Source organism: Hordeum vulgare, chromosome 5H (genome assembly GCF_904849725.1).
Source record: "Hordeum vulgare subsp. vulgare chromosome 5H, MorexV3_pseudomolecules_assembly, whole genome shotgun sequence".
In the NCBI taxonomy this organism is placed as follows: Eukaryota; Viridiplantae; Streptophyta; class Magnoliopsida; order Poales; family Poaceae; genus Hordeum; species Hordeum vulgare.
Genome location: NC_058522.1, coordinates 61,843,592 through 61,859,249, shown reverse-complemented (window position 1 = coordinate 61,859,249; position 15,658 = coordinate 61,843,592). Strand labels below are relative to the sequence as shown.

Sequence of the window (15,658 nt, the reverse complement as noted above, 5' to 3'; positions counted from 1 at the left end):
CTTTCACTTTGTTAGCTGGTGTTCACACTTTGCCACTTTATCATCCATGCTAGTTTATTTTCTTTTTCTCGTTTTCTTTTCGTGTGTCTGTCTAGTTTCAGAAAACCCAAAAAGATTTTCTTTTTCTTCTTTTGCTTGTTGGGAGCTTTCCCGTGTAAATAGTTTTCTTTTTCTTTAGGTCAAGGTAGAAGATATTGGTTACAATGTTTAGTGGCTCTCGCATGCATACCTGTTTAGCTGTCAAAGAGCCATATTACTTTGTCTTCTCCTTTGTGTTTGCTTGCAGATTCCAGCTTTAGTCCAATGCACGAGCACTCTTATTATTGTTCACATCATTCGGTCGTGCAAGTGAAAGGCAATAATGATGATATATGATGAAGTCACTGAGCCTGGAAAAGCTCGTATGAACTCAATCTATTTTGTTTTTGTAAATATGACTAGCTCATGATGCCTGATTCAGCTTTGTTGTGAGAGAAACATGTTTGCAAAGACAACTTAGAGATCATAGTTGCTTAAGCCATGCTTACTTAGCTTGGAGCTTATAATGGTTTGTCTTGGATGCCCACGTGAATTTTGAGATGATTGTGTTGTAGTATGATAGGATGGTATCCTCCTTTGAATGATTCAAGTGGCTTGACTTGGCGCATGTTCACGCATGTAGTTGAAACAAAATCAACATAGCCTCTATGATGTTCATGTTCATGGTGATTTATGTCCTACTCATGCTTGCACTCAATGGTAGTTAATCTCAATGCATTTTGATGACTGTTGTCGCTCTCTAGTTCGTCGCTTCCCAGTCTTTTGCTAGCCTTCACTTGTACTAAGCGGGAATACTGCTTGTGCATCCACTCCCATAAACCCAAAGTTGTTCCATATGAGTCCATCATACCTACCTATGTGCGGTATCTACCTGCCGTTCCAAGTAAATTTGCATGTGTCACTCTCTAAATCTTCAAGAAATTATCTGTTTTGCATGCCCGAACCGCTCATGTGGTGACAGTGGTCTATCAGTATCTTCCATGCTAGGCGTGTTATCCTCGATATGTATTTATTCACTATCATTCACGAGATAGGGGCCGGTAATTGGAATTCCCAGTTCCATGCTCAAATCGAAAAGATAATTGCAAACAAAACTCCCCCAGGATTGATGTTGGTATGGACGGTACCCGAGGATTCGGCTAGCCATGGAGTGTGATCGATTGGTGGTGGGGGAGTCAAAACTTTACTTCTCTGTTTGGGAACCGCCTATAGAATGTGTAGCGTGGAAGATGTTGAGAACTCTTAGTCATTGCATTGACAATGAAAGCATGCCACCCAAAATTATTATCTCTGTTTTCAAAGCTTGAGCTCTGGCACCTCCGCAAATCAATGCTTCCCTCTGCGAAGGGCCTGTCTATTTATGTTCCTGTTGAGTCATCCTCCTCCTATAAAAGCACCAATTAGAGAGCACCTCTTTCATTTTTATGCTTTGCTTTTAACTGTGTTGAGTATGACTATGACTGGATCTTCTTTGCCATGAGTTATAATGTTTAGTCAGCCCTTGGTCTTTGAAGGTGCTCTGCATTTATGTTTTGCGGTCTCAGAAAGAGCTAGCGAGATACCATCTGTTCGTACTGCTTCATGTTGTTTTGATTGAAGTGTTGACATTTGAGGCTTATTATTATTTGCTCGCTAGCTGATTATGCCATTGATATGAGTTTACCGTGAGACCTAGATGTCATTTGCTTATGTGGTTTGCTTGTGATCTTGCTGAAATTCTGGTTATGAGTTAGACATAGTTGCAACAACAAGATCAAACAGAGTTCGTCAAAGTTTTTCTTTTGTCTCTTTCAGTTTGTTAACTGAATTGCTTGAGGACAAGCAAGGCTTTAAGCTTGGGGGAGTTGATACGTCTTCGTCGTATCTACTTTTCCGAACTCTTTTGCCCTTGTTTTGGACTCTAATTTGCATGATTTGAATGGAACTAACCCGGACTAACGTTGTTTTCAGCAGAATTTCCATGGTGTTGTTTTTGTGCATAAATAAAAGTTCTCAGAATGACCTGAAAATTTACGGAGAACTTTTCTGGAATTAATGAAAAATACCTGCGCAAAGATCCACCACATGGGGTGAGCCAGTGGGCCACAAGCCCAGACGGCGCGGCCACCCCCCATGGCCGCGCCATGAGGGCTTGTGGGGCCCACGGAACTACACCGCCTCCAAACTCGGCTCTATATATTCCGTTTCGCCCGGAAAAAAATCAGGGAGAAGGATTCATCGCGTTTTACGATACGGAGGTGCCGCCACCTCCTGTTCTTCATCTGGAGGGCAGATCTTGAGTCTGTTTTGGGCTCCGGAGAGGGGAAATCGTCGCCATCGTCATCATCAACCTTCCTCCATTGCCAATTCCATGATGCTCTTCACCGTTCGTGAGTAATCTCATCGTAGGCTTGCTGGACTGTGATGAGTTGGATGAGATCTATCATGTAATCGAGTTAGTTTTGATGGGGATTGATCCCTAGTATCCACTATGTTCTGAGATTGATGTTGCTACTACTTTGCCATGCTTAATGCTTGTCACTAGGGCCCGAGTGCCATGATTTCAGATCTGAACCTATTATGTTGTCGCCAATATATGTGTGTTTTAGATCCTATCTTGCAAGTTGTAGTCACCTACTATGTGTTATGACCCGGCAACCCCGGAGTGACAATAGCCGGAACCACTCCCGGAGATGACCATAGTATGAGGAGTTCATGCATTCACCAAGTGTTAATGTGTTGGTCCGGTTCTTTATTAAAAGGAGAACCTTAATATCCCGTAGTTTCCATTAGGACCCCGCTGCCACAGGAGGGATGGACAATAGATGTCATGCAAGTTCTTTTCCCTAAGCACGTATGACTACATACGGAATACATGCCTACATTAGATTAACGAACGGGAGCTAGTTACATATCTCTCCGTGTTATAGCTGTTACATGATGAATCACATCTGGCATAATCATCCATCACCGATCCAATGCCTACGAGTCTTTTACTACTGGTCCTTGCTACGTTACTTTGTTGCTACTGTTGTCACTGCTATTACTGTTGCTCTATCGCTACTGATGTTACTCTGCTGTCACTACTACTGTTACTTGTTGCTGCTGTCACTATTGTTGTTCCTTGCTACTGCTGTCACTACTCCTGTTACTTGTTACTTTGTTGTTACCTGCTGCAACACTTTTCTGGCGCCATTGATACAACAAGTCAGGGATAGTCTGCCGTCAACAGACCCTTTTATGGCACCATTGCTATCATACCATTTTGCTATTGATACTTTGCTTGCAGACACTAATCTTTCAGGTGTGGTTGAGTTGACAACTCAGCTGCTAATACTTGAGAATATTATTTCGCTTCCCCTTGAGTCGAATCAATAAATTTGGGTTGAATACTCTACCCTCGAAAACTGTTGCGATCCCCTATACTTGTGGGTCATCAGTCTCCTTTAAAGGGCTTGGAGAGTCGTGCCGGACGTCGGGAATGTCATCTGCGGGATCATCATGAGCCGCCGCTGGCTCCTCATCAAGTTCTGGGGCAGAGGTGCTCACGCCTAACACATCAGTTATTTTAGGAGCAGAAGACAAGTCACCAGTTTTTCTCTTCTTCGCTTGTGCTTTGAGGAAAAGACATCAAAGTTAGAACAAATATCATTATTGGGAAGGGAAAAGGTTAATAAAAGAACTTACCCCTGTACACAAATCATGGGCGGAAGAGATGACAGCACTGAGTCGCCAGATGAAGGAGGAGAAACCTGAAAGAATAAAAGTTCAAAGAGTGAATGAGTTGTGAATCACATTTTTACAAGAAGGAGAGTGTGTTTAACAGGAGTATACCTCGCTTGTGCGCTTCCGACCGGTTGTCTTTTTAGGTAACCCAGAAACTAAGTCGCCAGAGAGGCTCCGGGTTTTACGTTTGGGAGTGTATTTCGCCTTCTTCAAAAGGACATCAGGGTCCATATAAGCATTTGGGTGAGACATGGGAACTTTTCCACAAATCCGCCTGGCCGGCCTAGGTGGAGAGGAAGTTGAGTTGGAAGAAATAGAAATTACCTCAACCATGTCATCTTGGCTCTCATAGCCATCGTCCTACGTACAAAGGTAACCGGAAATAAACATAAGTCGGAACATAATGATGACAAACAAAAGGGTAAATTTTTACATGTGACTGTTCTTCGCCGGCTTGGGACTCGCCGACGACGGATGAATCCTTGACGGCGGATTTGCCCTTGTTCGTCTTTTTCTTCTTCTTCGGCGACGGCTTAGTTGTTTTCTAGGCAGTCACCTTTGGCCTTCGAGACCAAAATGGATCACCTTTCTGGTGGATATAATCAAAATTCAAACCTGGAACGCTGGCACGTATGTTGAAAAAGGTAGAAGGAGGCGACTTAGAATGTTACCGGTGGAGTCGGGTTGGTGAGGCAAAAAGTCTTGAGTCCGACCTTGGCACAGTTTTCCAAGGACTCGCCGGTTAGCTTCTTGATTATGTCAACAATATCTCTCTCGGGGAGTCTTTTATGATGAAAACATTGAGGGTGGTTCACGATGCCATCGTATTCGCACATAAGACCATTCCGGCGACTCTGAGGGAGAATATTCCACTCCATCCAGCAACGGAATAGGTCAACCCCGGTGAGCCCATTATTGGTCAAACACCGCAACTCGGAGAAGATGGGGATGAATTCCGATTCTTCTTCTTCGGTAAGCTTCTCTAGAAGTTTGAAGTCCATGGGTAGGCGATCTTCTCTATAACCCGAAAGTGGGTTCTCACCGGGAGGAGAAGTGTCACGACAATAAAACCAAGACTCGGCCCACCCTTTGGGATGGCTGGATAGGAGGACGGACGGAAACCCGCACTCACGGTGCCGCTGGATGTTGGCCCCCCCGAGTTCCAAGTTGGGCCTGTTGGAAAATTCGGTCTGGCGGTTCAGATGGAAGAAGTTCCAAAATAATGGAACTCTGGGCTCTATCTTCAGGTATGCCTCGCAGAAAACTTGGAACTGACAGAGATTGCTGATGGAATTGGGTCCCAGATCCTGAGGGTGAACGTTGAGAAAATGCAGAGCGTCTCTAAAGAACTTTGATCCGGGCGGTTTGAAGCCTCGTTCAAGATGATCAATGAAACTAACTACTTCCCCTCGGTAGGATTGGGAATCACCTCGCCTGGGGCGGTCCGCCAACCAATGACTTCCTTACTATCAAGATGACCCGACTTGACAAATTTCTCAACAAAGGGGTCATTGATCTTGGTCGGTAGCCAATCGCATTTTGAGATGCTAACCATGACTACAAAAAAGAAGGAACAAGGCGGCTCATTAAGGACCATAAAACGTGGTAACTCGCCAGTTGGAGGTCTACAATATGTCTGTAAGGGCCTTATGACTCGCCATTAGGTGACCAAGAAAAGAGACTTGAATATGAGGATATTCTAACTCGCCAGTTGAGCGACTTATGGTATGTCTACGAAGGCGTTATGACTCGCCCTTCGGTGATCAAGGGCTTAGCTTTGGCAATGTTCTAACTCGCTGTGGTGGAGGATGGCGAGTGGCGATTCAAAAAGGATTCTTAACTTAGGATATTCCCGGAGTGGGATAAACAAGTTTCTAAAAACAAACAATGGAATACGGATCTACGGGTGGATCAAATTAAGGAGATAATGCTTAAACAAGGCTGCGAAGACTACGAACGCCCGAAAGTGACAGGGATGTATCATGAATCTATGCAGTAAATACATCAAAAATGACCAACAAATGCGGCGGTGCTACTGTGCTCTACTACTACGAAGGATCTATCGGAAGTATAGTTGATGGATCTAGAAACGAGAAGGGGTCATCGTTGCATTCCGGGGATGAACTTAGACGAACATGGCAGCAAGATCTAACCCTAATGGGGAAAAGAAGCTTACCTGAGAAAGGAGGATTGATCCCCGGAAGAAGATGCGGACGGTTGCGGCGGATCTTGCTCCTCCGGTCGGCCTGCGGACGTCCGGGCTGAGATGGCTGGCGGCGAAGCTTCGAAATGGCGGTGAGACACGGGCGTTGGCGCGAGGAAGACGAAGGTCGATGAGGGAGCCGAAGTGGGGGTAGGTGACGGTGCCCCCACTCCCCCTACGGTTATTTAAAGGCCAGGTGTTGGAATCGAGGCAGGCGCGGTAATAGAGGCGACAAACTGAAAATTTGCAATGATGGCGCCTGGATTTTTGGGATAAATAAATGGTGGTGCAAAAGATCCGTTGGGTGGTTGCATCATTAAGTCCCGAAAATGGAGGGATAAGGTGATTTCATCGAAAATTGCTTGGCGTCTCAAACAATTCATGACGGATAGCGGCTTAGGCTTATCGTTCGTCAAAAGATAGGAGTAATACAAGTCGCCCCAAAAAGAGTGGAAGTTTATTGGCATGAATAAATTCAAGACAATCTGGGCCTAATGTTGGGGATATTACCTGCGGTGTAACCCGCCCTAGCTGGGCCGGTTCACTAAAGGGGCGACTCATCTATTGGCAATACAAGCCTTGGCCCGAGGGGCCCAGGAGCCGGATGGCGGTTCAGGAGCTATACAGAGGATAAACCGCCAAGGAGGTTTCTGGTCTTGGAAAGCACGGCGACTTAGAGATAAGGAAGACCACGATCTGTAGCGTGGCTAGGACTCTTGTAAATCCTAGGACCTCGACCTGTATATAAAGGCGAGTCCCTGAGAAAGTTAGGGCAGGTTAGAAATCATCGAGAGTTAGGTCACACGAGTTACACCCTCCTTGTAATCAAAACGAGGGGCCGAACCTGGGTAAATCTGAGTCTCGCTTTCGCTCACCCCTTTAAGTCGCCACCAAGGTGCGATGGCTTCTTCATTAAGTCCTTTCACGAGGACATCTGCCGTGACAAAACCAGGACGGCAACGATCCGCCCCACTCCCCGAGTGATTATGTATGAGATATCTATATGTTGTAATATTCGGAGTGACATGTGTTTCACAATATGACATGATGGTTGGAGCCACGGAGTTTTCCCCTTAATGTTTTGTGTGCCCACTTTGTTGTAATAGAGTAGCTATAAAGATAGCAGTAATATTGTAGGCCGCGGTGACAAACTTACACAGAGGACCCGGATGCAAGGAGGATGTACATGAGGACAAATAAGAAAAGTTGAAGAAACTACTACCATGTATTGATTTTGAAATTGCTGCCATGGCAAGCAGTTTGCATATAAAACTGTTTTTGTTAAAACGGTTGCCACAAGAGCGTTTTTCTTCTTCCAAGGCGACCTTTTCGGCTGAAATTCCGTGAATATGATAAAGACTTTGTTCGTAAGGGCCATACCATGTCATGCTATCTTGAATTGCCTGGGATGTTTAATCCCTTTTTGGGTGTACCCTTTTGATTGCGCACTAGTCGTTTTTATTGATGTGATCTTTCACACTAAAATATCATATAGTTTAGTGTTCTCCCATGTATAGCTCTGTCTAGAAAACATATCTCTTCAAGGTACGACATATAAATATGAGTACGAACGACTAGTGAGGTCTAAGGTAGATGAAAGTCAAACCTCACTCTCGGCATTTGGTTATCTTGACGTTCATGCAGTATAGTCTTGAGATCGGAACACACCCATCAAAAAATGAACAAGAGTCACATGATGATGTGATCGGGAAGTTCACCTACTGATTGAAATTATTCATCAACAATGATGCACGTTAATGGAGTTGAGTTAATTTATGGATCTTGAATCATTAAATTTCATTTATGAGAGATGTGTGTTTGAGTGGAAGCGCATTTTAGAATTAAATAAGTTGAATTACTATTGCAATTAATTACTCCCTCCGTCACGGTTTAGAAGGCACGCTTGGAAAATCTCTCGGACCAAGGTAGTCATCGACTGGTTGTGAGATGTAGCAGGTGTAAGCGCAACTGAGAAAATACTAGTAGTAATGTGTGATCAGCAAATTGGAAGGGCGCATGCATGAGTAGTACTAGTATTAATTAATAGGAGTAATTGCTTTCGTACCTTAAACCTTGTCTATTACGAAAACGCATGCAAGTTTAACTGTGCCTTCTAAACCGTGACAGATGAACTATGAACCTTGTCAATAGTATAATTTTCATTATAATTGTGAAATAATGGCTTGTGGTTCCACCTTTCTAGTGGACACCGGAGGCCACAGGGGGCCGAGGGGAGCCCTAGAGAGCCTAGGTGACCGTGTAAGTTGGGCGCCTCCATTAGGTGCCTAAGAACTAGGGGCAACCTTATACTGCCAATAGTAAAATACAGACACCCCTTACATGTTCTGTGACATTTGCTCCTCATGTTACCAGATCTACCATGTTAATTGAGATGAAATTGTTAGAGAAACTATAGATCTGATTTCACACATACAAGTGTTGTGAACACACGCATATACATATGCTGCACAAAGTTAGAAAAGCTAGTATGCGGCACATAACATTAAGAAAAAGCAGTAATATTTCTAATTTATAAAGTTATAGGAAAGAATATCAATTATCAAAAGGTGACTATAGGCAACATTGCAACGTTGTTGCCGACCTTTCATTTCTTGGTGATTGCATATGATCATGAGACGAGTCTCTTTCATTGACACAAGAAGTGTTGTTCATGGTAACACATGACAACTCATTCTCACACCAAGTTCGATCGAATATTCGAACATCAAAGCAGGAGCTCCCACTGTACTCAAACAACAAGATGTCACCCTGTTCAAGTTCGTAAGAGCTGGCAAATGTTTCCCATCCAGATTGGAAAACCAGGACATTCCCTTCCTTGGAAACCCGAAGGTTATATGTTTTTACCATCCGGCACTTCTAGCTTGACTTCATCAGTTATACGCTCCCTGATATTGTTCTCTAACCTTCTTGGTACATCCTGTAGGAATAATTAAATAAATAAATGGGAGCTTTCTTGATTGGAAAAACATAGTTCCTGTTTAGGCAATCAAGAGTGCTCTATAGAAGTTTGTTTGTTAGATAAGACCAACACTCATTTTATTTCAGGAAGATAACACTCATCAAATCATATCAAAATGTAGTCATATCAGTACCAAGCAAAGACTAGTTTTGTGTGACTACATGAAACTAATCCAGTATATTATAGAGTTGGAACTTTTACACTGCATTGGAAAATATAAGGAACAACATCAGAGGCACCTAATACTTAGTTCATCACCATGCCCGTAATTATCTTTTATTGAGTAATATGTACTCACACGTCACTGTTCTTTTCTAATCTATTCTATTGAGATTTCACTTTCTGTGGCATGTGACTTTGATCACCTTAGAAACATAATAGATGGAGCACTTTTAGAAAAAAAAATACCACAGGTTCTCAAACATCATTTCCAAAGGAATGGATGTATTCTTCCCCATCCCATGTAACTCTACTCTTGGTAATTGCTTCAGTTTGGGTAATATAAGGTTCAGACCGGCATAAGCCCGTTGTTGACGCGTCAAAAAAAGGAATAAAGATAGTACTAGAAAACCAAGTCTATACACGAGACACCTTGTTGCACAAGAACTGTGAATGAACAAGGTCTTACCATGAAATTGTTAGGAATAAGCAGCTTGTATTCCCATGAGGCCATAGACCGATATACGTGTACAGGTGGTGAACTATATGCAGGAAACCCCTTATATATTAGGATAAATACAAAAGGGTACATGATTTATATTATAACTCTAACATCACCCCCCCCCCCCCTCAAACTCATGGTGGATGAACAACACTGAGTTTGGAGAGATAAAAGCCATATTATGCTCTAGTCTCGGCCTTCGTGAGGAAATCCGCCAACTGTAACTCGGAAGGCACATACTGAAGAGCAATGACCTGATCCTGCCAGGGCCAGACCAACCATGGTGCCAAATGTGCCACTTGCACAGGGCCCATAATTTTAAGGGGCCCCAAATTTAGTATATAGAACTAGTAGTATTTCTTAAAAAAATATCATACTCACTGGAATTAGGACTAAGTCGATCGGAAGCTAGGATTGGGCCCGAGACGAGACCATCAAACACATGTGCTTGATCGGTATTTTTTAAAAATAAAGAGGAAACAGCTCGATCGATAATATGGAAACGCTACCGTCGGTCTAAAAGGCATACCGTCGCTATAGGCAACATGATCGTCTCGTTGCCTTCGTCTCATCAGATCGATCGCATTTAGACTGTTGTCGTTGTTGCCTTCGTACCTTCCTCTCCCAAATTTCAAAGTCGTCGCTTCGTCGGATCGATTCGTGACCGATTCTAGCCTTCAAGTGCTTAGTGAGTCCTCTTTTTCAATTAACTTCGATTCCTATTCCTAGTTCTGAATTTCTTAGTTAACTTTTGGCAGGGATCGTTACTTCGTTAGAAATCGGTATTTACCTCCTCGGTTAAAGATCATAGTTTAGCAGTTTAACCAAACATGACCCAAAATTAGGTAAGTTAAATGGTTTGTCTAACATCCAAACATTGATGACTGATATCCAATTAATATATGCTACTTTATAATTTAATTTAATTCATATTTTTTATCTTATGCTTCAATAATACAGATTTGCGTTATCGTGGAAAATATTAGTCTGGTTTCTATAATTGCTCGTTAATTCATTTTTTCAGTGAGATAGGGCCCTATTTTTTAGTTTCGCACAGGGCCTCAGATTTTGCCGGCCCGGCCCTGGATCCTGCGCACCAGCGCGCACATAGAAAGCATCGACATCAATATGCTTGGTGAGCTCATGCTTCACAGGATCGCGCGCAATGCTAATAGCACATGTACTGTCATATCAGAGCAAAGTCGATGTAGTGACAGAAACACCAAAATCCTGAAGTAACCACCATAACCAAGTCACCTCTGCCGTCAAAAGAGCCATCGCTCGCAACTCAACCTCTGCACTCAAACGGGAAATTGCAATATGTTTCTTCGTCTTCCAGGCAATGAGAGAACCATCAAGAAAAACACAGTAAGAAAAAAGTGAACGGCGATCTGAAGGATCACTAGCCCACGTAGCATCCGAATAGGTCTGAAGCTGTAAAGAACTGGAGCGAGGAAAGAATAGACGGTGAGAGATCGTGCCCCGAAGATATCGGAGAACACGGAGGAGATGACTATAGTGAACCGATGTGGGAGCAGAGACGAACTGACTCAGAATATGAACCGGATAAGAGATATCCGGACGAGTGACAGCTAGATAAACAAGACTGTCAACAAGATGACGATAACGCGTCGGGTCAGGCAGGGGATCACCATCAGTAGCACAGAGGTGAACATTGAGCTCCATAGGAGTCTCAACAATGCGCTCATCAGTAAGAGCAGCACGAGCAAGAAGATCTTGAATATACTTTTCCTGGGATATAAAAAAGCCATCAGAGGTAGAAGAGACTTCAATCCCAAGAAAGTAGCGAAGAGGTCCAAGATCATACATAAGGAACTGCTCACTAAGGCGGACCTTGACAAAGGCAATATACTCTGGGTCATCCCCAGTGATGACCATGTCATCAACTTGGAGTTTCATCGCGTCTACGAGTTCCTGTCTCGGCTCCGTAAGGAGTTTGAGCCCCGGCGTGCTCAGTTGTTTGCTCGTGGCCGTATTTCTCTCATGTAGGCGCTTTCTGAGATTCGTGCTGAGGAGACTCGCTTACGTGGTGCTGGTTTGCTGGAGGTTCCCTCGGTGCTCGCTGCTCGGGCTCCTTCTACGCCACCTGCTGCACCGACCACTTCTTGCTCGAGTGCTCCGCCGCTCTTGCCCACTCCTTCTGGAGGCTCAGGTCGCCCTTGTCCACATTGTGTCTACTGCAACAATGATGGTCATATTGAGTCCCAGTGCTACACGAAGAAGAAACACTTGCGCAAGACACGATTATCATCTACAGAGATTTCGTCATCTACCTCGACAGCTTCAGCCATCGCTTTGACTGAGCAGGATATTCTGAGACTTAAGTGTCTGCTCGCTGCTTCAGGTTCTTCCTCGACGGGTACTGATGGTTCTGTGACTGAGGCTTCCCGCATTGAGCAACCACCTTCTACACAGTCAGGTACATCCCCATGGGTTCTGGACTCTGGAGCTTCCTTTCATATGTCTTCTAATTCTTCCACTCTGTCCTCTCATCGATCGCTTGATTCTCGTGTTCATGTCCTCACCGCTGATGGTACTCCCCTTTCTGTCGTTAGTAGAGGCAATCTTACCACTCCTTATTCTGTTCCTGATGTTGCTCATGTTCCTCGATTTACCATGAATTTGTTTTCCGTTGGTCAACTTGCTGATTCTGGGAGTTGCGCGTGCGGAAAAAGAACCTAGGGCTCTAATACCATGTTAGGGATAAGCAACTTGTATTCCCATGAGGCCATGGGCCGGTATAAATACATATACAGGTGGTGGACTATATGCAGGAAACCCCTTATATATTAGGATAAATACAAAAGGATACATGACTTATATTATAACTCTAACAGAAATCACCAGTCATAATCTTGATGAAAATCTTTTTCCAGTCACCCATGCCGTGCGGTGCCAATTATGGTATACAATGCACTCATTGCATCTCATAAAAGATTTCTCCATCCCATGTTCAAGACAAGTGATATCTGGCATCTTTACCTAATAATAAAGAGGCTATCGCTTCCGTCGAAAAACCCGCCGAGGTGATTTTACAAAAAAGCCCTTACTGTTTATGACATTAAATTCGTAATATATATTAAATGTTTTTTAAAATACTCATATCTTTTAAACTGTAACTCCAAATTTAACATATTATATATGGAATTTGATTAGAAAAATATGTAGAATTTAAATATGATATTATTTTATCTGTTAAACGTTTAATAAAAATACTATCTAGGGTGCAATCTTAATAAATAAGTCATTATTCGTCTTTCTTTCATACCGGTACTCATCCGGGTTGAAGATGAACACGTCAACAAAATCAGGATTAGAGATGAAACTGAAGGTCACTTGACTGATTCTTTGTACGTATTAAATCTACATGCAAGCCGTGTTAAAATAGAAGACCTGTGAAATTTTGAACTGCACTGTGAAATTTTGAACTGCATTTTTGTAGGATAAGACCATCTTTATTTGTGTCGTAACTACAAATTCTCACATTATAGATCATTTTTTATAAATTAAGAGCGTGTGGTATTTCTTTCTCCCATTGCAATGCATGAGCCCTTTTGCTATAATAATAATAAAGCGGCTATTGCTTCCGTCGGAAAACCCACCGCGGCATTTTTATAAAAAAAAGCTCCTGTAATTTTTGTTATTCCACCCGCGCTCCATCATTTATCTGCAACGCAAAAGGAAAAAACGATTCGCTGCAAAAATTATACCCGTACGCATTGCCTCCTCCCGTCAACCCTGGGCCACCCTGGCCTGTGCCCAGGCCGCCGCCACACCACTCGCCGCCGCGGCCGGCCTCAACCGCCACCGTTGTTGTTCTCAACCCACCCGCCTCCGCGGCCGTACCTCTCCCCATTCACTGTCCCCGTTGCGGCGCTCGAGCGCATCGCGTCGCCCCTAGTCCACCCTGACCTATGCCCAGGCCGCTGCCACACCACTCGCCGCCGCGGCCGACCTCAACCACCATTGTTGTCGATCTCAACCCACCCGCCTCCGCGGCCGTACCTCTGCCTGCTTGCTGCCCCCGTTTCGGCGCTCGAGCACAGCTTCTGGATCAAATCAACGCGACAGCTACAGTGATTGGGGATGATGTGTCTGCTCGATGCAGAACGGCGGCGGCGCGCGGATAAGGCATGGCGGAGCGAAGTACTTGCAGGTGGAGGCAGGCCTCCATGGCTCACACGGGGAACTCCGAGGTTATGGCGCGGCAACGGCGACTCCTTATGGCCAGATAGAGGCGCCTAACCCTTGCTCGCCTCATCGTATCCCCTCCTCCGGCAGGAACTCATCATCTGGTGGGATCCCCTCCCCATGCCTCCAACCATGTGCCAAGCACCGACAAGAAATTTTGTTTTGTGGGGATTTGTTTGCTGATGAATGAATGTATTGAATGTAAGATTGTATTGTTGTAGAGACAAAGAATGGAACACCACCTTCAGTTTGTCATCTGATCCCACATTCTCTACCTCGTGAGTGAAATAAGATAACAGTTCATTGATCAATTCACTTAGTCTCTTTGTTTTGCTTTGCTTGTCCCGCTCAATTTATCATCCTGGTGGAATTAACAATGGACGGGTTGATTTCTCAATAAAATAGGATAGGACTCACTACATTAGTTAGTTAGCTTATTATTTTAATAAATCAAAATGATTATAAAAAGATTAAAAGCGTGTGGTATTTTTTTTCTCCCGTTGCAACGCACGGGCCCTTTTGCTAGTTAATAGTAAAGCACACCAATAATTAGCTGAGTTTTCACTCATGAAAGAAATAAAGGTCTGAAATAAAATACTTCTATCGAACTTTCTCCTTCTTCGGATGCAAAGAAGGTTGAGAGGGAATGTATGATTGATTCTGGGGCACCCATATTTAGGGCTGTGGGTGATTCTGTGGCAGGTGATGCCCTTTTCTCCCAAAAGAAGAACAAGGGCCAACTGAATACGTAGGGCAATGCAAGCCTGGGCTAGAAAGAAACAAATAGCATAACGGGTGATACCAGCATCTGGCATCAATCATGTTGTTTCAGGCAAATAGTTCAAAAAAGGGAGCCAGAAAGTTAATGGTATTCGAAAGAACTAGAGCCACTTTTGTACGAGTACTGCCATTCAATCCTACTCTTCTCAGGAAGCACATTTACAATACCAAATACATCATGTATCACTAATATCCGATATATCCATCCTTTAGGGCACTATAAGAAGTCAGCCATGCACTCAGCAATGCCCCCATGCCCCTGCATGATCTCAAGATCCAGAAAGTAGAAAGATAAGAAGCCTCCTACCTTTGCCAAGAAGCTCCACGAGCCAATGCTTCTGCAGGGAAGCAGCCACAATGCCACTGAGGTACCCAAGTCCCAAGCGCAGGCCATATAATATACGGCAGACTACCTTGCATGAACGGTACACCAACTGACTGTACAAGCGTACCTCATTCAAAAAGTCACTCAAATGCTGCAGATGAAAGCATGACATAGTAAGACCGACTACTTTTGGTCTCTGAGCACAATGAATCTACTGAGATAGTGACATATGCTAGAATCATTCTCTTCTTTTCTTTTTAGTAAGAATAACTAGAGAGTCTTGTAGGAGATTTTGTCAGAGTATTTGCGGTGCAACAGACAACTAGGTAGCAAAGACAGCAACAGAACTCAGAATGAGATATAGCCAGTATTTTTGCATGGACACCAATTGCCACGACTACAACGAATGTTTTCTTCTTTTATGGTAAGGTGCCCTACTCACATTTAACACTCGATGTACATTTATGGGAAAGAAACTCACAGTGCACAATAGAAGTCAGACTGATTAATAAGGTACAGGAGAGGAAAAGACTTGACCTGGAGTGAATACTTACAGTATAAGGAACAGGCACGGCACTGCTTCCATATCCCTGGTAAGATTCTCCTGCATTGCTGTCAAATTCAGTGAACATAATAGGGCATGACCAGTCACTGATCAGGACTGAACCAGACAGGCATAATCAGGTAAGAATCTTTCAGGGATTTGTTTTTTCAACCGGCATGAAGTACATAGAGCATGATAAGTTTGTCTCT

General features: G+C 43.7%; 1 protein-coding gene across 2 annotated transcripts; it reads right to left on the bottom strand.

The window, feature by feature from the left end:
* Positions 1-8,450: 8,450 nt before the first annotated feature.
* On the bottom strand, positions 8,451-15,639 carry LOC123397499. Of its 2 annotated transcripts, none has more exons than XM_045092030.1 (3): positions 15,460-15,639; positions 14,888-15,056; positions 8,451-8,885 (listed from the first exon to the last, which is right to left on the bottom strand). In XM_045092030.1, exons 1-3 carry the CDS (start codon positions 15,535-15,537, stop codon positions 8,839-8,841), a joined length of 294 nt encoding a protein of 97 aa, XP_044947965.1. In that variant the 5' UTR covers positions 15,538-15,639; the 3' UTR covers positions 8,451-8,838. The 2 variants fall into 2 exon arrangements, with proteins under 2 accessions (XP_044947965.1, XP_044947964.1); XM_045092029.1 differs by lacking the exon at positions 8,451-8,885 and adding an exon at positions 12,351-12,578.
* Positions 15,640-15,658: the final 19 nt, after the last annotated feature.

Excerpts from the sequence above, each read along its gene's own strand:
- LOC123397499 (XM_045092029.1), bottom strand. The coding sequence starts at position 15,537 with ATGTTCACTGAATTTGACAGCAATGCAGGAGAATCTTACCAGGGATAT. Across the intron at positions 15,057-15,459 it reads CCGTGCCTGTTCCTTATACT|CATTTGAGTGACTTTTTGAA; the intron begins GTAAGTATTCAC and ends TTTCATCTGCAG. Across the intron at positions 12,579-14,887 it reads CGTGGAGCTTCTTGGCAAAG|ATATCACTTGTCTTGAACAT; the intron begins GTAGGAGGCTTC and ends TAAAGATGCCAG.